General features: G+C 41.0%; 1 protein-coding gene across 4 annotated transcripts in view; it reads left to right on the top strand.

Moving 5' to 3' along the window:
• DGKI (diacylglycerol kinase iota) overlaps nt 1-26,230 on the top strand; it is a 438,324-nt gene that overhangs the window by 144,054 nt on the left and 268,040 nt on the right. For all 4 annotated transcript variants that reach the window (XM_053553914.1, XM_053553913.1, XM_053553912.1 and 1 more), the window contains exon 3: nt 10,656-10,751. In XM_053553914.1, the coding sequence (XP_053409889.1) occupies nt 10,656-10,751 (96 nt within the window). The remainder of the gene's footprint in view (nt 1-10,655; nt 10,752-26,230) is intronic.

The following is a 26,230-nucleotide window of genomic DNA, read 5'->3' as shown; positions in this document are numbered from 1 at the left end:
CAGTTTCAGTCTTTTACATGTAGACATCCAGTTCTCCCAACACCATTTATTGAATAGGGAGTCTTTCCCCCAAGGTAAGTTCTTGTTTGGTTTATCGAAGATTAGGTGGTTGTCAGATGTTAGTTTCATTTCTTGGTTTTCAATTCTATTCCAAGTGTCTATGTCTCTGTTTTTGTGCCAATGCTGTCTTGACCACTATGGCTTTGTAGTACAGACTAAAATTTGGTGTGCTGATGCCCCCAGCTTTATTTTTATTGCTAAGAACTGCCTTAGCTGTACGGGTTTTTTTCTGGTTCCATACAAAACACAGAATCATTTTCTCCAAATCTTGAGAGTACTATGTTGGTATTTTGATAGGAATGGCATTGAATAGGTAGATTGCTTTGGGAAGTATAGACATTTTAACAAGGTTGATTCTTCCAATCCATGAGCATGGTATGTTCTTCCATTTGTTAATATCCTCTGCTATTTCCTTTCTGAGGATTTCATAATTTTCTTTATAGAGGTCCTTCACCTCCTTCGTTAGGTATATTCCTAGGTATTTCATTTTCTTTGAAACTATGGTGAAGGGAGTTGTGTCCTTAATTAGCTTCTCATCTTGACTGTTATTGGTGTATACAAAGGCTACTGACTTGTGGACATTGATTTTATATCCTAAAACATTACTGTATTTTTTGATGACTTTTAGGAGTCTTGTGGTTGAGTCTTTGGGGTTCTTTAAGTATAAGATCATGTCGTCAGCAAAGAGGGAGAGTTTGACCTCCTCTGCTCCCATTTGGATTCCCTTTATTTCCTTGTCTTGCCTAATTGTATTGGCTAGAACTTCCAGCACTATGTTGAATAGTAAAGGTGACAGAGAACAACCTTGTCTGGTTCCAGTACTAAGAGGAAAAGCTTTCAGTTTTACTCCATTCAGTAAAATATTAGCTATGGGTTTGTCATAGACAACTTCAATCAGTTTTAGAAATGTGCCACCTATGCCTATACCCTTCAGTGTTCTAATTAGAAAAGGATGCTGGATTTTATCAAATGCTTTTTCTGCATCTATTGAGAGGATCATGTGATCTTTATTTTTGCCTCTGTTAATATGGTGGATAACGTTTATGGACTTGCGTATGTTAAACCAGCCTTGCATCCCTGGGATGAAGCCTACTTGATCATGATGAATGACTTTTTTGATGATAAGCTGTAATCTATTGGCTAGGATTTTGTTGAGAATTTTTGCATCTATATTCATGAGTGAGATTGGTCTGAAATTCTCCTTTTTGTTTGCGTCTTTTCCTGGTTTTGGTATCAGGATGATGTTTGCTTCATAGAATGTGTTGGGGAGGATTCCTTCTTCCTCAATTTTTTGGAATAATTCTGCAGTACAGGAATAAGCTCTTCCTTGAAGGTTTGATAGAATTCTTGTGTGAAGCCATTTGGACCAGGGCATTTTTTGGTAGGATTTTATTATTTTTTACAGTTATATAATACACCATTGTGTATATGTATCACAGTTTTGTTATCCATTCATCTGTTGATAGATTCCTAGGTTGATTCTAAATCTTGGCAATTGTGAATAGTGCCATAACAAACATGGGAGTGCAAAGATCTCTTGAACATTCTGATTTCCTTTTTTTTAAATACATTCCTAGTGGTGGGATTACTCAGTCACATGGTAGCTCTACTTTTGGTTTTCTTAAGAACTTGCATACTTTTCTCCATGGTGGTTGCACTAATTTATATTCCACCAACAGGGGGTGAAGGTTCTCTTGTCTGTTATTAGCTGTCTTTTTGTTGAAAGCTATTTTAACTACAGTGAGATGGTATCTCATTATACTTTTGATTTACATTTCTCTGATGACTGAACATGTTGAGCATTTTTCTGTTAATCATTTGTATGACTTGTAATAAATGTCTATACCATTCTTTGCCCACTTTTTAATCAGATTATTTGAATTTTTCCTATGGACTTGTTGGAGTTCCTTATATATTCTAGTTGTTAACTGCTTGTCAGATGGATAGTTTGCAAGCATTTTCTCCCATTGTGTGGGTTGTCTCTTCACTTTGTTGATTTTTTCTTTTTCTGAGCAGAAAACTTTTAGCTTGATGTGATCTCATTTGTCCATTTTTGCTTTGGTTCCTCGTGCTTTTGGGTGTTACTCAAGAGATCATTATATAGACCAATATCCTGAAGCCCTTCCCTGATGTCTTCTTTTTAGTAGTTTTATAGTTTTAGGTCATTAGATTTATGTCTTTAGTCCATTTTGATGTGGTTTTGGTATATGGCAAGAGATAAATATCTAGTTTCATTCTTCTGCACACGGATATACATTCAGTTTTCCAGTATCTTTTTTTAAAAAGATTGTCCTTTCCCCAATGTATATTCTTGTTGGTACTTTTGTCAAAAATAAGATAATTGGTGGGAAGTTGTCAACATTATGGGGAGCTGACAACGCGTGTGTTTATTTCTGGGTTCTTTATTCTATTCCCTTGGTCAGAGTGTCTGCTTTTACATAGCAGTTAATTTTTATGCATCGGGCACATGAACTTAATAATTTCCTTTACATATTCCATTTTCCCATTCTCAGTTCCCTGCTTAGTGATGGATACTGTGCCTTAGTTTTAGCTTGTTCCTCAAAGTCCTGGACATTCTCTTTTTCTGTGTTTTACTCAAATTGCTTATTATGACTTGCAGGATCCTCTGCCCTACCTGGGCTCATTTCCTTGAGGGTTCTTTGGCAATATTTACTCCTGTTGCCTGTACCCAGGCTTGTCTCTCCCTGCATGTCAGGGATAGAACTGTAGTGCTGGTGTGTGGAGAGTACCCAGGTCAGTCCTCAGTGTGCTGCCTGAGTCTTCTACTGACAACAGGGGACCCTGGGCGGATGTCGCTATCACCTATAGAAATGTCCTCTATTGCTCTCTGCCAACTCATGCTTGTCTTTTCAATGGAACTAACTCTGTTTATTTCAGGTCTTCTTCACACACATAGTGCATTGTTTTGCAAACCTTAGGACCAAATTCGTGTTTGTGTTTGACTTTCTTATTTGCAGCCTTCAGTTAGATTTCAAGCTACTTGAAAGGAAGAGTGTGTTTTCTGCTTGTTTTCTCTCCACAGTGGAGAGCACAGCATTGTGGAATCGGTAGTCACCTGGATCCTGGTGTCAGGAGATGAATTGATTACAGCTTTTCAACCCCGTCAGCAAGAAGGGAACATTTTATGGGGAGTTGACAAGTACTGAGATAATCTTTGGTTCCTGAAGGCCTTGGTAGAAACACCTTCAAAGACTCCTTGAAAAATAAATGGATTTATGCTATTATTTTATTTTAAAAAGCACATTCTCTCAGGTGCATGTTTACTTACTTACACAAATACCATTTTCTCCTTTGCATACCCTTCCTGGAAGTCATTGCGGAAGAGTAAGCTGAAGGCTTTCAAAGGGGTGGATCCTGACTAACTGGAGTATAAAGTTCAGCTAGTCTCTTAGGAAACTTTATAAAGGAAATCCACCCAATATAATTTTCAAAGCTCTTAAACAGGAGTCTTTAAAAATAGTTCAAACACTTAAGTAATCAATAAGTGTTCTCTCCTGGCCCATTTTTGCATTCAAATTCAAATAGACTATCAACAGGCATTATGTTAGTCAACTGCTGAAGTTTATTTTAAAACTAGAAGTAGTTTCAAGCAATTTACTAAATTGTAAATATCAGTCCATTAGAAACTACTCCTAAAACAATTTGGAGGTATTGCTGTCATTTTAGTATAGAAATGCTACTGTCTTCTATTTAGGTGCAGTGTGAGATGTGACCACCACACCTTTCATTCAAAGGTACTGTTGTGTGTCCTGTGGCTTTCAGGGAGTCACTGTGTATGTGCATTGACTGATTTTCCAAACATTAATAGCAATTTGAATCCCAAGAAACACTTTAAAATTTCCTTCCTAATGCAATGCTTTGGGTTAGATCTCACCACACATACAGATGTTTGATCCTCCCACTCTGCCCAGTGGCATCCTCCCTTTGCCTTCCTGGTGATAACGTGCAGGGGCTGTTCCCTCTGACACCATACCATGCACATTAGCCAAACTAGTTTGTTAGCTAACAAGCTAAATTACTAGAAAAGAAGGAGGTAATGCTCAAAAAAGAAAAAGAATTCTCATATTCTGGGCTAGATTCCAAGTTTCCAGTTTAGGGTGAGCTAGCGCATGCAGAGATGTTTCTGTTCCACAGATAACGTGTCTTCTCCTAATATGTGTCTTCACATGCCTCTGTTGCAATGGAGACTTCATTAGGATTTGGAGAGTACTTCCCTGCTTGTAGTATTGTATCAGAGAACACAGGGGGTGTGTCTTCCTTCTGTCCTCACTGTTTTATAATTTCTTTTTACCATTACACTGCCTAAAACAATTCCCAGAACAGTGATGGTGGAAAACCCACCAATATCTTTCTGAAAGGGCATGTTGGTTTTGAGCCCAGCATCCCTGCTTTTAATCCACCCTGACCCCACCTTACTGAGAGCTGTGGAAAACAGCTCCTCCAGTCCTGAGAGCTGTGGAAAACAGCAACATTAACAAAGCCAAATTCCCCATCCAGATCACCTCTGCTCTCCTGTAGTTGAGATGCTAAGAAAAGCAGCACTTCTCCCAAGCAGATAGGGACGTAGCACAGTTGGTACACAGCCTCGCAGTTGGATTCAGGGACAAGATTGGGGAAGCAGAGTCTTCATGCAGGATTGGTTTAAAGTGGGTTATGAAACTAGGTCATCTTATCTTTAGAAACCTTGAATGAAAAGCCAGGAGGTGTGTGTGTGTGTGTGTGTGCCCGCATATGAGTGTGTTCTCATTTCTATCCTGTTTCCTAGGTGAGTCTTGGGAGACCTGCGTCTCCCCATCACACTTTAGACCCTCACTCTTCATCAGGTTTTACGGTCATCACCGTCAGCCTCTCCCACCCCACATCCTTCTCCACTCCGGTCCTGGAGCACGAGGAACTCCCTCCTCCATGTATCAGTGAAGGCCCTGGCCCTGATCAGCCATGTCAACCATGGAGAAAATCTATTTCCATTTCAGGGGCACTTAATGTTCTTTTATTTTCCAAAATTAGGAGAATTTTGCATTAAATCACATTGCCTGCTGGGTGAAATCTTCCAATCATGTAACTTCACGGTCTATGAGAGGTGTCTAGATCTAGTCTTCTGCCTCAGGCAAGTGATTATTTGTACTAACACTGCCAATAGAAATGGATATGAGCTTTAAAATAATTATAAAATTTTAGTAGCCATGTTTTAAAATCTGAAAAGAAATAGGTAAAATTAATTTGCATGCCCTCTTTCATTTAAGCAAATGTATACAAAGTGCAATCATTTCAGTAATCAGTATAAAAATTATTAGTGCTATGATTTATGTTCTTTTTTCATGCTAAATCTTCAAAATCTGTGAATTTTACCTTGGCAACACATTTCATAGAGTGCGAACCATGTACCACATCCTCTGAGGCCACATACATATTGTATAGTATAAATTTAAACTATCCAAGATAATTTTTTCTCTTTATTTGAGATGGAGTCTCACTCTGTTGCCCATGTCATGGTGTCCTAGTGCACAGCAACCTCAAACTCCTGCGCTTGAGCAATCCTCTTGCCTCAACCTCCTGAGTAGCTGGGACTACAGGTACCTGCCACAATGCCAGCTAATTTTTCTAGTTTTAACAGAAATAGGATTTCTTTCTTACTCAGGCTGGTTTTGAACTCTTGAGCTCAAGCAATCCACCCACCTTGGCCTTCCACAGTGCTAGGATTATAGGTGTGAGCCACCACAACCAGCCCTAAGATGATTTGTTACCTAGTATTAGTATTATCTTAAAGATTTTCAGGGGCAGATAATTCATGTTTTCTTTTTTCCCTTTTCAATTTTTGTAAGAACATTTGCATAGGATACATGTTTATAATTCTGATTGTTTCAAAACTTTTTTTTATAAGCAAATATCTTCATTTTGTGTAGACTATTTGTTCTGGAATAATAACACAGTGCATTCTTTATCAATATTATTCAGTTTCTAACACTTCTCTCACCTTTATATTTTTACCTATAACCATTAATAGGATTTCAGTAGCATGTGAGCAAGTTATCCTTTCTAAATCTATAAATGTGTATTTATGTCTATGGAGGTGAATCTCTACTCCTAGGCAAATAGATTTATCGATGTAAACCTATCTGTGTAAATATATGTGTATCTATAGAGATTGTCTCAGTACTCACAAGTACAGAAGAAATATTGTCTTCATTTAGAAATGGGACAGTTATTTTTTCTGTTGGGCATAGATGACACTCTTGAGTTGTGTACAACTTGAGATTGTATTTCAAGATGCAAATGTAGAGAAGAGAGAAAGATATTCCCAGGTGGGGATAGTGGAATTGGCACCAAAAGAAGGAAATGTGGGATATATTTAAAGAAGAGGGCCAAGGAGGTAAATGAGAAAGTTGAACAATAGACTTACTAGCCCTCCTCATGGAAGGTCTAGTGTGCCTTTTTGAATTTGGATTTTATTTTATAAATAATGGGGAATAATTTAAGCATTCTGAGCAATGGGGAGGCAAATCATGGCTCTATTTTAGGGGAATTAAGTTTGTATCAATGTGAAATAAGTCAGAGAGGGTATTAGAATTAGAGTTCAGAGAGAAGAAGTAAGGGTTCAGAGATTAGATATATTAGTACGTGGATACTAGTGACATGGGGGTTGATGCAGATAATTAAAGAAAAACAAGATAAAACAAGAGCAAAGGGAAGAGGCCTGCATTTGTTGGGGTAAACAGGGCACAGTCAATAAAAGCCTCAACGTGGAAGTTGTTTCTCACCCATGTAATAGACCAGGATTATTCCAGGGGCTTGGATGAGGAGTCAGGCTCTATTCCATGTACTCAGAGATGCACACTGAAGGTTGCTCTGATACCTCACCAGGAGCTTCCAAAATTTTCCCAAAGTCTGACATCTAATCAGTCAACAAGGTAAATGAACATGGAAGAATGTATGTGGAGGATATAATGGTCCAAGCCTGGAACTTCTGCTTGTGCTCCATTGGCCAGAACTTGGTCACATGGCCACACCTAATTGTTAGGAAGGCTGGGAAATAAGGTCTTCCCGCGTGATCAGGAAGAAGAGAAAAATTATTTTGATAAATGCCTAGCAGTCTTGGCCACAAAGACCAAGGAGAGAAATTTGCATAATGCCAACATTCAGGGGAAAGAAGGAAAACCACAGAGTAACCACTGTAAGAATAATGAAAAGTTTACTAACTATTATTAACTTCTTATATATATAACATTACACAGTTCATGTTTATTAGCATAGAGCTAGAGAAGGATTCATGATAAATGTAGGAAAGAAATCAAAATAGTTCATTTGTGTACTCCATTCTTGTGCTAATGCCACCCAGGCTAGATACCCTCATGCAGAATTCAAGAGTCCCTGAGACTGCTCTCACTTCTGACAGCAATTACAAGTTTAAGGAACCCCCAGCACTACATAAAATTCATTAGAAGCACTCACAGAGCTCACTAAAAGCTGTTATCCTCACATATGGTCTCACAGTCCTGTCCCAACAGAGGCATGGATAGCTGGCTGACTTCTCCCACACAGTGCATACTGCCAAGCAGGAAGCTCATCTGAACCTTGGCATGCAGAGTTTTAATTGGGGATTGGTCATGTAGACATGATTGACTGTCTGTGTGGTTGACCTTAGCTTCTAGACCAGTGTTTCTCAAACTTCCTAATGCTGCGGCCCCTTAATACAGTTCCTGTGGGTCGCAACCCACAGGTTGAGAACCACTACTCTAGACCCTCTGAAGGTCAAGTTGATACCAAGGTCCTCAGGTAAACAGAAATGCTCCTATCAAGCAAGGCATTCTGCATGCTTGGAGATTTCTTTCTTGGAGCTGAGAGCTCAGGGATTTATCAGTGTTTTTTGATCTTTCATGCTTTGCAACATTTTACACTTCACATTCTAACGTAGTTGGTGGGACTTTGGCTATGGCTAGATTTCTGTATTATTTGCTGCTGTTATTATGTGTTTAGTCTCCATCTTCTCTGGGAGGTTTTATTCCATGGATTACCACAGTACCCCAGTGCCTGGCACTTGTGACATGGAATAAATGTTTGCTGAATATATCAAAGAACAATAAAATGAAGGGGATTATTTTATATAAATGTAAGTTAATGTTGCATGAAAATTTCCCCATTGTAGAATACTCTAGATTGTATGGATTAATTTCTTCAGCATATGTTGCAAAGAAGTACCTTTCTATTTTATTTTTAATGCGATTATCATTAGTCACTATCTGAAAACTTTTGGGGTCATAATTATTCTTCTCTTTCCTCTATTGCTATCCTAAAAGATTGACTGTGGGGCATTTTCCTGTTGAGCTCTGTGAAAAAATTCGATGTGACTTGCTATAGAGAAAAATTACCAGTAGAGAAAAGCAGGCTTTGGTGAAAAGATGGATACCCTTTGGTGCGGAGAGTGGTGATCCTCGTCAGGGTTGCTTTCCTTTTTAGGAATAATTTTGAGGCTCTTGGGCACGTTTATGGCACAATCTTCCCTCAGGATCTCACCGCACGTTGCCCCTGAGCCCTTGACACCTGCATTCCTCGTCCTTTCTCCTGTCCCTTCCTGCTTCACTTCTGCCGTTCCAGGACTTACTTGGCTTTCCCTTTTTTGGATCTTGAAGCATCTATATCTCACATGTTACAATATAACCTTTAGTTATTCTTGCCTGAAAATTATGAGTCTTTTGGCCCTGAAAGGAAAATGAGTTCTATTTGAACCGGAAGAAATACATTTATTTTAAAAGATGGGCAATATTTGGTGTTGTTTTCCAGCTATTTTTTTTCCATACCCAAATTCATTTGGTATATACAGAGGGTGCCAAAAAATGTATTCACATCTTAAGAAAGGGAAAATCTGTATTGAAATTGTAATATTTAATATACACCGATAATGTTTGTTATCTTGTATATTGTGTTTTGTTTTTCTTGTAATTTCAGAAGTCAAATGTGACTTGAGTATTACAATTTTAATCCTGTTTTTCCTTTTCTAAAATGTGTGTACATTTTTGGACACCCCTTTGCTTCCCTCTACTAAGCTTTGTGATTCAGAGGCTGTTGTTTTGTGGATACTTCTGGAGTGGATTGAAATAAAAGGGGTTCAAGTATAAAATGGATTTCTAAATTACTTGGTTATTCTACAAAGTGTCTTATCACAGTCATCCCTGTATTAGTCTGTTCATGCTGCGATAACAAAATACCACAGACTGGGTGGCTTAAATAGCAGACTTTATTTCTCACAGTTCTGGAGGCGGGGAAGTCCAAGGTCAAGGTGCCAGCAGATTCCATCCCTGGTTAGGTTCCTCTTCCTCACTTGCAAATAGCCACTTTCTTTCTGTGTACCCACATGGCTCTTCCTCAGTGCATGCATTTGAGAAAGAAAGTTGGGGGAGAGGGCAAGAAGGAGAGAGAGACGGGAAGGAGAGAGAGAGAAAGAGAGCATGCACCATCTCATGGGACAGTAATCCCATTAAGAGGACTCCACCCTCATGAACTAATTACTGAATACTATCACACTTAGGATTAGGGCTTCAGTATATGAATTTTGAGGGGACATGGTTAAGTCCATAACATCCTCCCTGCCCCCGCCACAAGAAAAGCAAATACATGCCATGTGCATCGGAAGAATAAGATTAAAAACAAGAACAATTTTTGCATAAGACCTGTAGACTCAGTCTTGTTTTATCATGGTAATCCAGCACAATGCTTTCCCTAATAGCTCAAAGCCCTTTTTAAGCAAATGAACAAAATATACAATTAATATATAAATCCATCATTTCTAAGGTAGTGTACCATAAGAAGGCATGTGGAATCATATTCATCATACTATTAAAAATCAGTGGCCCCCCCACAGGGAAATACCACACATTTCTGAACAATAAGATTATTCATTATGTCAGACATCCTAGCAGCCCTTCTCACCATCAGATGTATTTTTAGAAGCAATAAAATTATTTAGTTTGAAAAAAAGAGAATTAATAGGGTGAAGGCCTTCCTGAATTCAAAAGATATCCAAATTGGTAGAAATTTATTATGCTTTGAGCACCCAGGGACTTGAACTAAGTTTGAAGAAGCTCCTGCCCTTAGAGGTTTAATTTACCCATTACTGATGTAAATGTGTTTTCAACTAGCCTTTACTCACAGTAGTGTTCTGCTACCATCTCTCTTCTTAGCCAATCCATTAAATAAAGGCAAAATTTTAATAGCATTTTGGTTTCAATTGTCAAGGAATTTGCAGTGTTGGGTCTGGATGAATGAGGCCTTATTTCAAAATGCTTAGAGGTTTTTTTTTTTTTCTTATTTGTTGAATAGATGTGTCAAAAATAACCATACTCATGAATAAAGCAGATGTAAACCCAATGTCTCCTTTAGTTATAACTCAAAGTTTTTCCAAACCTTTTCCTGTTTGCAGTTTTGGTGGAATCATCTCCAGCAGAACTTCGAGGGGTAAAATGAGAACAATTTAAACTCCTTGAATTTCCTAATTGTCTTGTATCTCAAATCCAAATCTGAAAACTCCTCCCTTTATCCCTGAAAAGAACACTGAAGTGAGGTTGGTCTCTTCCTTGCAGGAGAATGCTGTGAATGGAGAACACCTGTGGCTGGAGACCAACGTCTCAGGAGACCTCTGCTACCTGGGAGAGGAGAACTGCCAAGTCAGATTTGCAGTGAGTGTGGCCGCCAGTGGCAGCTCCATCCTTCTGGGGGAAGACCTCTGTGTCTGAAGGCTGCGGGGTCACCATGCCTGAATTTCCAAGGAACGGTTTGAAGGAACCTGTCCTTCTGAGGTGGAAAACTTCCTGGATGTTTGTGGTTGACAGAGAGTTTCCGACATTGATATGGCTCTTGGGTTGTCCATTTTGGTGGTTGTAGGATTTGGTTTTGCAGCCTAGAGATGCCCAGGCAGGGTAGACTTTTGTTTGCATGTGGAGAAGAGGGTAACTGTGCGAGAGAGCATGTCTGCTGACGGAGTGGGTGCCAGCTGGGGCAGAGGACTGTTTGTGGAGGAAGGGACTCTTGGGAAGGGTTATCTGTTTGTGGGGGAGTGACTGCAGTGGCCTTGCTGAGGAGTGAAATGGAAACAGGGTGGAAAGATCTGTGCTGGGGTTGCATGTACACTAGCAAATAATACCGACTAAATTCTGCAAAGTACAATTCTAGAAATGATACAATCAACGGGTCAATTGTTGGTGTATCCTTTGCCTTTTCGAAATTTGGTTTTTGTGTCTGTTGAGAACAATCTGTTTAAAGGTTAAAATTCTCTTTGTGGTCTATGGAGAAAGCATGGTTGCCAGGCTGTGTAGTGAGGACAAACTAGAACTTTAGTGTTGAGAAGGTGAGCTGAACATTTTTGTGTAGGTTATAATTATTGATGCAGAAAAAGAGTAGTGGAAAACAGAACAGTAAAAACACAAGAAAGGATGTGTTACTTCTTATTGGGGAAAATGGGTGCAAATTAACATAATACATTTTTATTTTTTGTTATGTTTGTTTATTATGTGAAAGAAATATTTGGGGCAAAGTATGGGTCCTTGACATTGCAAATGAGGATATTTCTGTTAATAATTAATAGGGAAGAAATTGCATTTTCATCAAAGCTTATAGAACATACATAGAGAATGCAAAAAAAAAATGTAGACACATTTTAAGAAAGGAAAAAACTGTATTAAATTTGTAATATCCAAGTCACATTTGACTTCTGCAATTACCAGAGGCACTCAAACGTGACTTATATTCATCTTTTGTTATTGGTATATATTGAGTATTACAATGTGTGTGGGGTGGCGCCTGTGGCGCAAGGAGTAGGGCACTGGGCCTGTATACTGGGGGTGGTGGGTTCAAACCTGGCCCTGGCCAAAACTGCAAAAAAAAAAAAAAAAAGTATCTGCATTTTTTTGGCATCCTATATATATTATTCCCCAAGGACCTTTATAAGGCTGCCTGAATTTGAAAAGTCTCAGAACCAAGACCTTTTACATCACTTCAGCTGTTTTGATCACTAGTTTACAGGAGATTTTTGGGGGAAATATTCAAGAGTTTGGGGAAAAACAGGATTTATTTGGGTACCAGAGGGAAAGGCCCAGATGAGCCGGCTCTGGATTTGAGGTCAGGAAAGCTGGCATTGAATCTCAGTGTTAGCATTTTCTATGTGACATTGAGAAGTCACAACCTCTGGACTTTGCCTACCTTCAAAGACTAGGCTTAAGTTATTTTTAATTTGCTTCTAACTCAGATCTGTATTAATCATTTGCATTTCTTCTAATCTTGTTGTAAATTCAATTGATTTAAATATCAGGATTTCAGCTTTATGCATTTATATTTTTAATTCAAGTATAATTGCACAGCATATGATTAAATTAACCAAATCCACGAGAAGCTCAGCTGTTTGGACTAAAGTGCTATAAATAATGAATTAGCATTAGGGTCTTAGTTAATTCCATAAACACTGGTCTTGGGATATCAGATAATGTAAAATGAAATAAAAAAGAAAGCTAATCTTCCTTGCATATATAGTTTTGAATAATTTCTACTGATTCTGCTGCCAACTGATGGATTATAATTTGTTACAGTTATACTTTATCTCCAAATTGCTCTTTTTGATTCTTTTTGTGACTTTTTTTGGCATAGATGAATATTACCTCCCTTGAAAAATATATGAACAACTGCATCCTCCTTAAACTTTGTATCATCAATAACATTGTTATCCTATAAATGATTGTTACATGGTGGCTATTACCTCTAAGTCATGAAAAACAACAAGAGGAACAAAGGAAATTTTAGGTAGAAGTAGGAGGAAACAGAATTGAGAAAATTCCCAGTGTCCTTCTGAAGCTTCCTCATCATTCCATCCCAGGTGCTTGGTCCTATTAACTCATTTTACAAAGTGTATAGAAATTGAAGAACTCACTTCCAGAAGAATGCTGATTAAATAAGAAACAAGTCAGTAAGAAAGCTGAAAAAATAATTGCTGTAGGTTCCTTAAAGCTCAGTTTTTTCACCTATAAAGTGGGGGAAATGCTATTTTGAGAATTTGATGTGACAATACACAGAAAGTTCTTCCTTGGCACAGCAAAGATGTAGTTGATTAAAGGGAACAGTCCCCCCAAAAGAACAAGAACAGAAAATTCACAAAAATTTGCTAATAAATACATATGTGTATAAAAATATAAAAAGATGGGCGGTGCCTGTGGCTCAAAGGAGTAAGGTGCCGGCCCCATATGCCAGAGGTGGCGGGTTCAAACCCAGCCCCGGCCAAAAAAAATAAAAATAGAAATAAAATTATATCTATATCTATATATATATATATATATATATATATATATATATATACCCAAATTAAAACAACCTTGAGAAGTCAACATTGTGTGGCACTAAATTAGCAAAGATATATAAAATGATGCTGCTGCTGATTGGTTTAGCCTGAAATGGATTGCATTAACATCTGGCAGGAGTGTAAATTGATATGTTTCACAAAATTGGCAGTGCGTAGAAGAAGCATTAAAATATTCTCCCGGTTTTATCTCCCACGTTGTGAGGTGTGTGTCATCACTGGGCATTACATTCTAGGAGAGACACTGGCTAAGAGCGAAGGATCCAGGGGAGAGTGCCCAAGTTGGCTCAGGAGATGGAACCTTGACAGAAAGAAAAGTTAAGTAACATGGATTCTAGCTGAGTATTAAAGAGGGAAGGTAGAGAAATGTCTTCCAGTATTTGAAGAGTTGCCACGAAGAAAAGAGAAGTGACTTGCTATCTGTTGTTAAGGAGGCAGAATTAAATTATCTAGAATCCACTGACTCTGGGTCTAGATAGTTAAGTTCTAAGTATATAATCCACCGATACAGAATAATTACCTAGGAAACGTGTCAACAATGCAAATGACCGTTTTCCTCCTTGGTGCAAGTACTGATTCAGTGTGCCCGGAGCTGGACTTGGGAATGTGTGACTTTAACAAGCACCTCAAATAATTCTGGTACAGATGGTTTACAAACCTAACTTTGAGAAATACAGTGTGACGAGAAAGAACTTTAAAAACTTGAGTTGTGAAGCAAGGGGACCAACTGGGTGGAGAGATGGAATCAAAGGCTGTGTGTTTGGGGTGACACAAGTGGCCATCTTTTGAGATGCTGGTGGAGATAGACACCCACGTTGTCTAAGAGGTCGTAAGATACAGAAGCCTCCAGGGGAGCCTCCCGCTTAAATGTTTTATGTTCTGTTTGCAGCTTTCTTAGAATAGAGCAACGGTTTTGTGGGAAAAAGCATATATAATAAGTGCAGTCTGTCCCCCAAAGTCGCCGTCTGTAGGGAAAATGGGAAATTGTAGCACAGTGTACCTTTATTTACAAAATATTCATTACCAAATTTTGCAAAGAAGAGGCCAACACGTAGAGACTATTTTGTAAAATTTTGTAATGAGTATTTTATAAATAAAGGTAACATTTTACTGCAATTTCCCATTGTTTTGTGTATGGTACCTTTTGGGGACACTCTGTAGATTATGTGTTATATTTTTATTTCTTTTAATGAACCCCCTTTGAGGAAAGCTCACCTGTTGGGGTTGAGACTACATCACGGTAGCCCAGTCCTACCTGCAGGCTCCCAAACAAGGTGCAGGCAGCATGCTTGGGGGACGAGTGCCTCATCTCCAAAGATGGGCTTGTCATTCCTTCCTATGTCAGGAAGGCGAGTGTCACCAGTAGAAGTTAAGAAAGGGCAGGAATCAGTGTGGGTTGAAGCAGACGAGGCAGCTTCATGGAAATGGGATTTGAGCTCAGTCTTGAAAGGTGAGTAAGATCTGCATAAGTCAGAACATTACAGGCTGGGCGGGAGCATGTGCAGTCTCAGAGGCATGAGCCAGCTGTGTGGAGGTCGGAAGGGGACCCTCGTGAGACAGACATGTGAGCACACCAAAGGGCACATGTCAGGGAAGAACGGAAATAAGGATGGAGGGGGAAGGCTTTGTGTGTCCACAGATTCCCAACAGAAACCTGCAACTCATGGTGTGAATGCCAACAGGGTTACGGAGTCCAGTTTTGGAGGTGAATGTGGCTAATGTTAAGAATGCTGCTGTAATATTAGGGGAAAACCAGAACTGCATTAGGGAATCTGAGATGCTCACCCCAACTTTTCGAGCTTTTATTTAAAACCAACACTGTTCAGCTGCCATATGAATCGGTATTTGGGGGCCGACAGCAGAGGGTATTGAAAGCTGAGCAGTGACTTCAAAGGATCCTAGGACTGCTGTAGGAGGGTTAGTTCCAAAGCTTTGCAACTGAACCACTTGCTGTTTAAAATCTTTCCTCTTCTATGTTTCTCTGGTGGCAGCATTTAATATTGTAGAATACCTCTTTATATGTATTTAATAAATGTGTTCCCAATTTAGTGGCAGTTCCCAAATAAGTAACTTCTTTTCTGGTCTAGACAGTAGGACAGGATGCAAAAGTAACAAAATGGGGAGTAGAAAGATTGCTGTTTCCCAGTTGGATTACAAGGGAAAAATATGAGGTAAAATTCCAGTGAGAGCCGCTCTCATAGTGACATTTATTTTGATGTACACTCCTTCATTCATTTATTCTGCCAGTGCGTGTGGGCTGGGCTGAGTACCCAGCCCCAGGAAACTGCAGACAGCATGGAGTGACAGCTGACACCGATTGACAGACTCCCTGTTCGGTGGGTGCGCCTGGATAGAAGCCGTTCTCATGCTTTGTGGTAGAGTTTGTAAAGATGTTTGGTCAGACATTTGTCCTTGAAGGCACTCAGCCCTCCACTGATGGGGCAAAGTCTGCTTTTACATTTGAAAGAAACTCTCCTCTGTGTCTGGATGTGTACACATCCACCGCGGTCCCACGGGCCCGAGCGGGGCAGAGACGGGCAGTCTGGGCAGGAGGAAGGAGATGGACTTTGTGTGGGACTGGTCTGGCTTTGAATACCTGCTATTCCATTTCTGGACTGAGTGAACTTGAGGCATGTCATTTTTACCTCTCCTTTGTCTCAGTTTCCTAATTTAAAATATTATTACTAAGACTGACCTCAGGGATTTTTATTTCTGGGTGGAGAGCATTAGAGTCATTTATGACGTTTTACTTTTTTTTGCAGTTTTTGGCCAGGGCCGGGTTTGAACCCTCCACCTCCGGCATATGGGTGCCCTGCTCCAATTAGGATGGATCATAAGGTGGTGTGGGCTCTAATCTAATATGAAAGAGGAGAGGACATTCAGATACACATGCAGGGAAAAGGGCTGGGTGACAATGGAGGCAGAAATTGGAGGGGTGAAGCTACAGGCCATGGAGTGCCAAGGATTGCTGCCTCTCATTGGTGCTGCCTTTACGGGAAGTAGTATGCAGGGTCCTCAAAGGAGTAAAGTGGGCTTTCCACTTGATCCTACAATCCTGTTACCAGGTATCTACCCAATGGAAAAAAAGGTCATTTTGCCTTAAGGACATCTGCACTCAAACGTTTATAGCAGCACAGATTACAGTTGCAAAGATGTGGAAACCACCACAGGGCCCTTTGACATATGAATGGATTAATAAACTGTGGTATATGTAGACCATGGAATACTATTCAGCCAGAAAAAAGATGGAGATTTGGTGTCTTTGTGATAACTTGGGTGGATTTGGAGAACACTCTCCTTAGTACAGTATCACAAGAATGGCAAGGTGGGCATCACATGTGCTCGATGAAAGCTGTAGATTAACAATAATCTGCTCATATAAGAGAAAACTCAGTTGAATCCAAGAAGGGGGAAGGGGTGGGTGGGGGTCCAGTGACTTCTTCCCAGTGGGAACAACGTGCGGGTGTGTGGCACCCTTCCGGTGTGAGGACACACCTACAACTTACACTTTGCCTTACACATCCAAGCCATGTGGCCTGACTGTATGCTCCCTCATCTGAATGGGGTGGAGGAGGGAGCTGGGAAAGCGGCCTGGGACAGGCTCTGCTGACCTTGCTGACACCTTGCTTTCTGACTTCTAGCCTCCAAGACTGTCAGCGAATACATTTCTGTTGTTTTAAGCTACCCAGTTTGTGGCACTTTGGTGTAACATGAGGAAACTTTGATAGTGACCCCTCTCTGAGGCGAGTTCCCTTATGCAGCCGTGCAGCTCACTGTGCGGTCGCAGGGGCTCACAGATGGCCACACGCATGCGGACGTACGTGCAGAACAGTGCTGAGTGTCAGGTTGAGAGGTGCCGTTGCCGGCTAAGTAAGCAGACAGGCAGGTCGGTGTCAGAAGCAGAGAGCTGCGGGGGGAGAGTGGGTAGATGGTTCGGTGAGCAAGAGAGTGAGTAGGCTGTGTAAGGGGGAAAAAGGAACTGTCAGACTTCAGGACGCTGTTACCAGATATATCTTCTCTATTTTTAAACGTGCTTACGCCACCTTCTTTGTGTGGATCGGCTAATAGGTACTGCCTGGCTTCTGTTGTTGTTTTGTTCCTGTGTTTTGCTTTCATCTTTTCCTTGTGGGTCATGTCTGGAGAAAATGGCCAACCCCATCTGTGATGCCTGGCCTGGAGTCTAAGGTGCCTTCTGATGCGGCTCACAGCTTGACAAATAGGATTTTATTGAGAAAGTGAATGAATTGGGTAAAGGGGTCACATGACATGGGAGTTGGCACCCTGGAGAATGGGAGCCACCCTGATATGGAGACAAAAGGATCTGGATGAAAATCCAAGCTTTGCCCTGCTTTTCCAAGTCTCAGTTTCCTCTGTAAGGTAAGGAAGAGGAAACCTGTTTCTCAGAATCAGGAGGATGATATTAGTTGACAAGTGTTCATATTCTCTCTCCTTCTCTCCTGTTCCTGCCTATAGTTTAATGTCTTTAAGTTGTGGGAACTCAGGAGTAGCCTGGTTGGACTTTGGTTGTGATGATGTCTTGTGTTTAGGACGGTTCTGTCGAACCCCAACACTAAGACTCTTATACCTTCAACAGCTGTGCACAGTACCTGTATTCTCTCTGGTCTTGGGTGGGCCCAGCTGAGTATGACAAACCAAAGTAGCCCATTCTGGAGGACATCTCACCGGCGATGCCTTCTTCTTGGTGGAACAGAGCCCCATCATTGTCTGCAGTGGGTGTACCCCCAGATCAGCTCACAGGGATGCTGGTGTCGGGCAAGGCCAATAACTGTCCTCCTTATTTGAAGAAAACTTTTAGCTTTCTGCTATTTAAAAATGAAATAGGCTGGTTCCATCTTGTCTGTTTCATCTCAGAACAATTGGGGCAGCAGGCAGCAGGATGTGCAGACGCTGGTTCCCTGCATCTAAGGGCTGTGGGTGGGAAGATGAGAGACTCAGAGCCCAGCGTGCCTCACTGGGGGACTTTCTGCAATCTGTGGATTTGGGTCTAGCAGGTCTATACTGCAGGGCACTGATGCTGGACTCAGGACATCCTGAGAGCTGCCTGCATGCTGCTCCTGTTCTGTCAGCACCGAATGCCAGTTGCCCAGCATGGCAGATGGATGATCCACAGCCCAGATGGCGGTTTGGCTGAGCAGGGTGCAGGCTGTCGGAGGGAGCCGTGTGTGTGGCAATAAAGCCCAGGAGGCGAAGCCAGCTTTGGGGGTTGTTTGGGTGCCAACTGCTCTCGCCAGAGGCCTTTTTCACCATTAGGCTATTGAGGATTTGATGAATCAAGATGACTCAGGGAAAGTGTAGCCATCAATAAAAATAGTTTCTAAAAAGAATTGTCACTGACAGACTCTCTGTCTTCCCAGTCGGTGGGTACAAGGAAGGAAGGGCGTGGGGTACTCCCGTGGGTGGAAGTTATGTTGCCTTTTTTGTATCTGGCCTGGTGGTTTGTACGTCCAGGACTTAGAACAGAGTGGCACGTCGTAGGCCCTCAGTGACTAGCGTGAGCCGTTGTATTACAGCGATCGTGGTGCTTGCTGTAATCATCATTATTTGGTACCAAGGGAGGATATAATACTGACCCTGCCCACTTCATGTCACGGAGGTATATAGGATATATGGGATGTCATGTGGCCCAGGGATCTTCCGGATTAGGTTAGTTCTTGGTGACACTGGATCCACAGTACTATTGTCTATTTGCAGAATCTACTTTTTTTCTAAATTGAATTCTGAAGAACAGAAAACTCATATAAAAACAATGTGGGTATAATTCACTAATAGGGGCTTATGAAACTACATTTACAAAGCACTGAACACCTTTAATATGCAAATAGGTCTTATAAAGTTCAAAAAAGGGTGCAGGGAATGTAAGAGTCCCTCCTTAGTTGGGAGCGGACAGGAGATTGTGAAACCCATTATTTTCCCCAGGCACCACCCCTTGCCATCTCGTGGGATCTCAGTGTTCAGAAAACTATTTGAGAAATGCTCACACAGTGCTTTGCAGTTTTCCTGGGACTCATCTCTGATCGAAAACAATCACCTTTGGGGTTGTCCGAGCAGGCAGCTCACTTCCAGCTTCAGGTAACAGAAAGCAGAGTCACAGAGATTTACTCACCATCTAGTTTTGTAACTTTTTTGCAGGGGTGGGGTATCTTTGTGAAATTCTTTTGCCTTCATGTGAAAGTTTTATAAAGCCAAATGTGTGCATCTTGTTTTATTCCTAGAGTTTGAACCTCCGAGAATTACTGTCATCTCTTCTGTGGTGACAATTTCAGATTGAGGTTGCACTTGGATGGTGTGAAGCAGTTCTGTTGTTATTTGATATTGGACTGTTCTGTTACCTGATAATAAAAATAATTTGCATCTGGGGTGGCGCCTGTGGCTCAAGGAGTAGGGCACCGGTCCCATATGCCAGAGGTGGCGGGTTCAAACCCAGCTCCGGCCAAAAACCACACACACAAAAAAATAATAATAATTTGCATCTGATTCAGCATTGAGTTTGCATGTCACCTAGGCAATGTTCAGGTATATAAAAATACTTTCTCTTCTTCCAGTGTTCCCCAGTGCCAGGCACCCAGAGCAGTTTATTTTAACAAATATACCTGTTGCTCAGAAGCACATAATCTTGACTAAAGCGTTATTTGCATTGGCAGTTACCCAAAGCTACTACTAGCACCGAAAGTTGATATTGTCTCTGTTTTTTAGAAGCTTTTTATTTTTGTTCCCCACCCCATAGACCAGGAAGGTCCTTATTCAAAGGAGTTGCATTAAAACACACACAAAATCATAAAGCCTGATCTTGTGTCTTCTTTAAGGAGGTGTGAGTGATGATAAAATGTGTGGGCTTTGTAATCAAGTGACCTGGCTTTGAATCCAGGTTCTGAGATTTCCAGGCTGGTTCGAATTGTGTGACATTCATCATTACTTTAACCTCTTTAAGCCTAAGTTTCAGATCTACAAAATGTGAGCAATACCTGCTTTTTATGGTTGTCATGAAAATTAAATGAGATAATAATGCATGTGTAATAGCAGGATGGTAAGTCACAAGCACTCTGTAAAGATTAGCCTCTGTAATTGCTTCTCCTTGCATGAAAGTGGTTCAGAGAAACTGAACCCAAAGAGGCAACCCAGAGTCTTGGAATCACCTGCTACTTCTCTCTCATTGAGGAAAATCAGGGACGGGTTTCACGACCTGAGACAACTAGCCCTTCTGATGGTCAGCCTGGTGCTTGACTCTGCTCCTTCCCCATTCTTTCAACCTTTTACAACACACATCATTTTCTATCATATTTTTTTAAACTATATTTATTTATCTGTCTCCATCACTAGAACCTAAGGTCATTCAGCTCAGAGACTTGGCCTAGCTTATACTCTCTTATGTCCCGACCCCCAAAACAAGCAACTGCACCGAATAAGTCCCCCGGAACATGTTGAATGAATGAATAAGTTCAGTGATGTGATTCTTAAGAGAGAGGCTCACACACACAGATACCTGTCACCAGGTCAATCCTCCATTTAAATATCATGATACTTACAAGCCCAGATGTTTGAATTCCTGCCTCATTTTCAAGTCTCTTTGGAGGGAGGTTTAGTACTTTCAACCAGCAGATTTTTTGCCGGGCTGCAAGCCCTGCTTGTCCAGTGCCGCACCTTCTGCTGCCCATTTTATTTGACTCTTGAGAGCAGGGCGTCTTGAGAGCGTCTTGCCATCTGGCAAAGATGGTTATGGTGTGGTTGCCATAAGTCAATCTACCCGAGGGTTTCATGAGACCATAAGAAGCTCTCGTATCAAAATCATGTTTCTTACCTACGTCATCAGTCTGGTCCCCTGATCTACCACCAGCACAGAAAACAAGAGGAAAATAGTAACGCCTGGTAGAGATGGCTTTGAGTCAGAAAGACCTAGTTTCTGTGCTTAGCTACTTTCTCGGGAAGGTTGCGTAGTCTCATAGGGTCGCTGATCCCTGAGCTGTAAGTGGAGGAAGAGAACCCACGCGGCCTGGCGGCAGTGAGCTGTGCTTACAGGACACGTAGTGTGTGTCCCGTACTCATTGCCAGCCTCCAGGGTACCCTCTGTTTGACCAGTCTCTGTAATGATATCTTCAGTAAAAAATTATATGCGTAGGGGCCTGTGTGTCAGACAAAACCTTACCAGTGGGGGGACACAGCATTGGGTAAACTATGACTGAAATGTTGGTTTTCCTGGGCTAGATTGGCTGGAAGCTCTGTCTCGATTTGTCACCACCAGCTTGGAGTGTGGGAACTGACGATGAAAGGATAGCTAACTTACAGTTTGATGGGACTTCATAAGTATATTACATCTATTTAAATCAGTAGTAAAGCAAATGCCTTTAAATTATTGGTTATAAATATTAATCAATGAAATTTTTAAAAGAAGCAATTCTATCTACTTCCACAAAGTCGACTGATAATGAGAATGTGTGAGGATTCGTGAGAAATACATAAGTAAAGCACTTATGGTGCTGACACACCAGCAAGATTAAAAGGCAGAGGTGGATATTTCTGAGTTCATAGTAAGGCTCAAATCTCGGCTGTGCTCATGATATATACTACCTTAGACATAGAGAAAGCCATTGAGATGACACTGAGATACCACTCCCTATAAACTTGGTTACTTTATGAAATGTGATTATGTCCAGCCCATCTTTGCTCAGACCTACTTGAAATCTGTGAATTCACATGTTTGTGTGTAGAGAGCATTTCTGTTGGTTAATGTCGGTGTTCCTCTAATCATGTTTGTATGCATTTTTGCACATACATTATTAACACTTCAACCTACTGTATGTGGTTACATGTACGGTAACTATATGTGGCTGCTCTTTGATTTTTACAATCTCTTGGAAGTTATTGTTTTTATTAGTAAATCAAATTTACCACACATTTGACTTAACCTTTATTAACACTTTAGTGTTAGTGTTAATAAAGGTTAAAGTGTGGTAATTAGCTACCATATAGTATTACCACATACTATATGTGGTAATTAGCTACCATATAGTAGGTTAAAGTGTTTATAAAGGTTAAAGTATGGTAATTACCTACCATATAGTAGGTTAAAGTGTTAATAAAGGTTAAAGTGTTAAGTCAAATGATGGTAAATTTGATCTAGGAATAAAAACAATAACTTTCGAGAGATTATAAAAATTGAAGAGCAGGCATAGATGTAGCTGGAGAGGAACTTTCTTTTCATTCAAAGAATTGTTAAATTGGTGGCGCTCGTAGCTCAGTGGGTAGGACACTGGCCACATACACCGAGCCTGGCAGGTTTGAACCCAGCCTGGGCCAGCTAAACAACAATGACAACTGCAACAAAAAAAATAGCCAGGCGTTGTGGCGAGTGCCTGTAGTTCCAGCTACCTGGGAGGCTGAGGCAAGAGAGTCCCTTAAGCCCAAGAGTTGGAGGCTGCTGTGAGATGTGATTTCACAGCACTCTACCGAGGGTGACATAGTGAGACTCTGTCTCAAAAAAAAAAAAAAAGTGTTAAATTCACTAACATGAAATTGGCCTCCAATTTTCCTCAGTGAGAGAGAAGTATTAGGTGGTTCTAAGACTCTGGGTTGCCTTTCTGGGTTCAGTTTCTTGGAACCACTTCCATGCAAGGAGACTGATTGCACATAATAAAATTAAAACTACTGACTGGCCAGTTATGTAGCTTAAGACCTGCTGGGAAATAGGCTGAGAAACGTAGAGAAACAAACAAGAGAAAAGATAAGTGGGGCACACACACACACATACACACACGTGTGCATGCTCACACTTACACAGCAGAGACAAGAGATGAGGGTGACAAAGTACAGAGGCAGGCAATAGTACTCATTATGGAAATATGAAGTGTCCCTGGGTAAAGTGAGAGCTGGGAGTGTCAAAGAGAGTGATGCACGTCTGAAGATTTCTTTGAGTTCATTCGGCTTAAACTTTATAATGCAGCATGGCCATGGAGGGGGAAGCAGAGGAATGTCTGAGCAGCCCACCACTCTAGACCAGCCAATGCAGGAATGTCGTGAGCACTGTGTTCCCATGCAGGGGTGGGGCCCTGAGCACAGCAGTGTCAGTGGCATTTCACTGGACTTGTACCAACTCTTACAAATTATTGGACTACTCACCATATTTGACATAAGGAGCAGTAGCAATTTACATTTGTTTTATATCAATCACTACCTGAGTTCTGCAAAGATTTCCCAAAGATGATAGCATATGCCACAGCCTCTCAACTGGGTTCCCAGTTGGAGACATCTCCTAAGATTCCCGAAGTAGCTTCTGCTGAAGAGCATCAGAAAACCTTCAGACTTACCACTTTCTTCTTTTTTAAAAAAAGTATTAAATTCACTAACATGAGGGACTTTTAAGCCACTCTTTTTTTTTTTATTGTTTGGGATTCATTGAGGGTACAAGAATTCAGTTACACTTATTGCATTTGTTAGATAAAGTCCCTCTTATAATTATGTCCCAGCCCAAAGAGCTGTGCCATACTCTGCAAATGCCACTCTCAAAGAGTATTATTGATAAACATTTTAACATCAGGAAAAAGTATTGAGATGCAGACATGTGCCTTTCTCTGCTGCCTAAAAAAGAATCCCGTATCCGGTACTGTTTGACCACAGCTTTTTCTAATCCTAATCTGATTCTTTTTTATTTTTTTATTTTTTTTATTGTTGGGGACTCATTGAGGGTACAATAAGCCAGGTTACACTGATTGCATTTGTTAGGTAAAGTCCCTCTTGCAATCATGTCTTGCCCCCAGAAGGTGTGGCACACACCAAGGCCCCACCCCGCTCCCTCCGTCCCTCTTTCTGCTTTTCCTCCCACCCCCCATGACCTTAATTGTCATTAATTGTTCTCATATCAAAATTGAGTACATAGGATTCCTGCTTCTCCATTCTTGTGATGCTTTACTAAGAATAATGTTTTCCACTTCCATCCAGGTTAATACGAAGGATGTAAAGTCTCCATTTTTTTTTAATAGCTGAATAGTATTCCATGGTGTACATATACCACAGCTTGTTAATCCATTCCTGGGTTGGTGGGCATTTAGGCTGTTTCCACATTTTGGTGATTGTAAATTGAGCTGCAGTAAACAGTCTAGTACAAGTGTCCTTATGATAAAAGGATTTTTTTCCTTCTGGGTAGATGCCCAGTAATGGGATTGCAGGATCAAATGGGAGGTCTAGCTTGAGTGCTTTAAGGTTTCTCCATACTTCCTTCCAGAAAGGTTGTACTAGTTTGCAGTCCCACCAGCAGTGTAAAAGTGTTCCCTTCTCTCCATATCCACGCCAGCATCTGCAGTTTTGAGATTTTGTGATGTGGGCCATTCTCACTGGGGTTAGATGGTATCTCAGGGTGGTTTTGATTTGCATTTCTCTAATATATAGGGATGATGAACATTTTTTCATATGTTTGTTAGCCATTCGTCTGTCTTCTTTAGAGAAGGTTCTAGTCATTCTTAAAATAAGATGAGGCAAAGCATTCTCTGTAATCAGCCAACTTCAGCTTAACACAACACTAGTGATTCGGTTCTTACTAACTTGTCTCCCAGGTGAGCCCTGATTGGCAGCTTTTCAGGAAGAGGAAAGGTTTTCATGTGTCTTCTAGTTCTGTTCATCTCACGAAGTCCTTTCCTTCCCTTAGTGTTCTGCTCTAAGACTTTAGTTTTCTTTCTCTTATAAGAAAAGTGCAAAACCTACTGGCTATCGGGGAAATAGAAAACTTTTTATTTGTGTCCAGACAATGGCACTCAGGTATTTGCTTATCTCTGTGTGTGTCCCTCTCAGAAGGAATTCTTTTGCCCAGATGCACACGTGTCTGGGTTACTTAGAGGAGGCGTCTCCAGGAATGTAAACACTGCATATTCATAGTGCTTCAGCCAATAGGTTTCTTGGAATGGAACAAAGCAGACTGTTGGTGGAGCACCCAGTGAGTCTCACTGCAGTACGTCAGAGGTGATGCCAGCCATAACGCAGTATGAGACTGTCACACGGTGCAGTCAGCTGGGTGTATATGAGCTGCGCTGCAAAGTTGACCAAGTGTAGGATCAAAGCCATCCTTGGTATTGATTACTCAGCTAAAAGACATTAGGCCACTGTGTAAGAAATTCCTATGAACCTTAGCAGGGACCCAAGTGGAACTAGAATGTGGTGCCCTGTCAGTGATCACACTGGGCCTCTGCTTTTCTTTTCTGTTTCATTCTTGTCACTCTAGTTGAGGCCTTGGTCACCTAATATGTGAATTATCTCTGTGGTCTTTCATTTATTGTTCTCTTTGAGATAAAAACCCAGTGTCTTAACCATAACCTTCCGGACCTTGTAGGGATGTGGCCTTTTCTCCACCTGGTGTACGTCACTCCCCACACAGCCCCCGGCCACTCCTCGTCACCTGTGCCCTCTGCCTGGAACACTTTCACCCCAGAGGCTGGAGGGGTGACTTCCTTCACTTCCTCCCATGTTTGTCAAGATGTATCTTTGCAGTGAAGCCTTTCCTGGCCAATCTCTGTACAAGGTCAGCTTCCCTCTGCCCCTGGTATTGCCTTTCTCCCCTTCTCCCCTTAATTTTCTCGGTGACACTTATTTCTGTTTGCATATTATTTATTATACTCACCCATCTTGTTTAGTGTCATTTTTGAACAGCAGAATGTAAACGTGTGCGCATAAGTTCACTCCTGCGTCCCCATGCCTGGGACAGTGCCTGCCGCCTAGTAAGTGCTTGGTGTTTCTTGGCTGGCTAAAGTAATAAATTACTCATCTCATCTCTTATCTTCTTCCTTCTCTCAGATGTGCTGCTTACTGTCACCACAT

This window comes from Nycticebus coucang, chromosome 11 (assembly GCF_027406575.1).
Source record: "Nycticebus coucang isolate mNycCou1 chromosome 11, mNycCou1.pri, whole genome shotgun sequence".
Taxonomy (NCBI): domain Eukaryota; kingdom Metazoa; phylum Chordata; class Mammalia; order Primates; family Lorisidae; genus Nycticebus; species Nycticebus coucang.
This window is presented reverse-complemented; position numbering and strand designations above follow the sequence as displayed.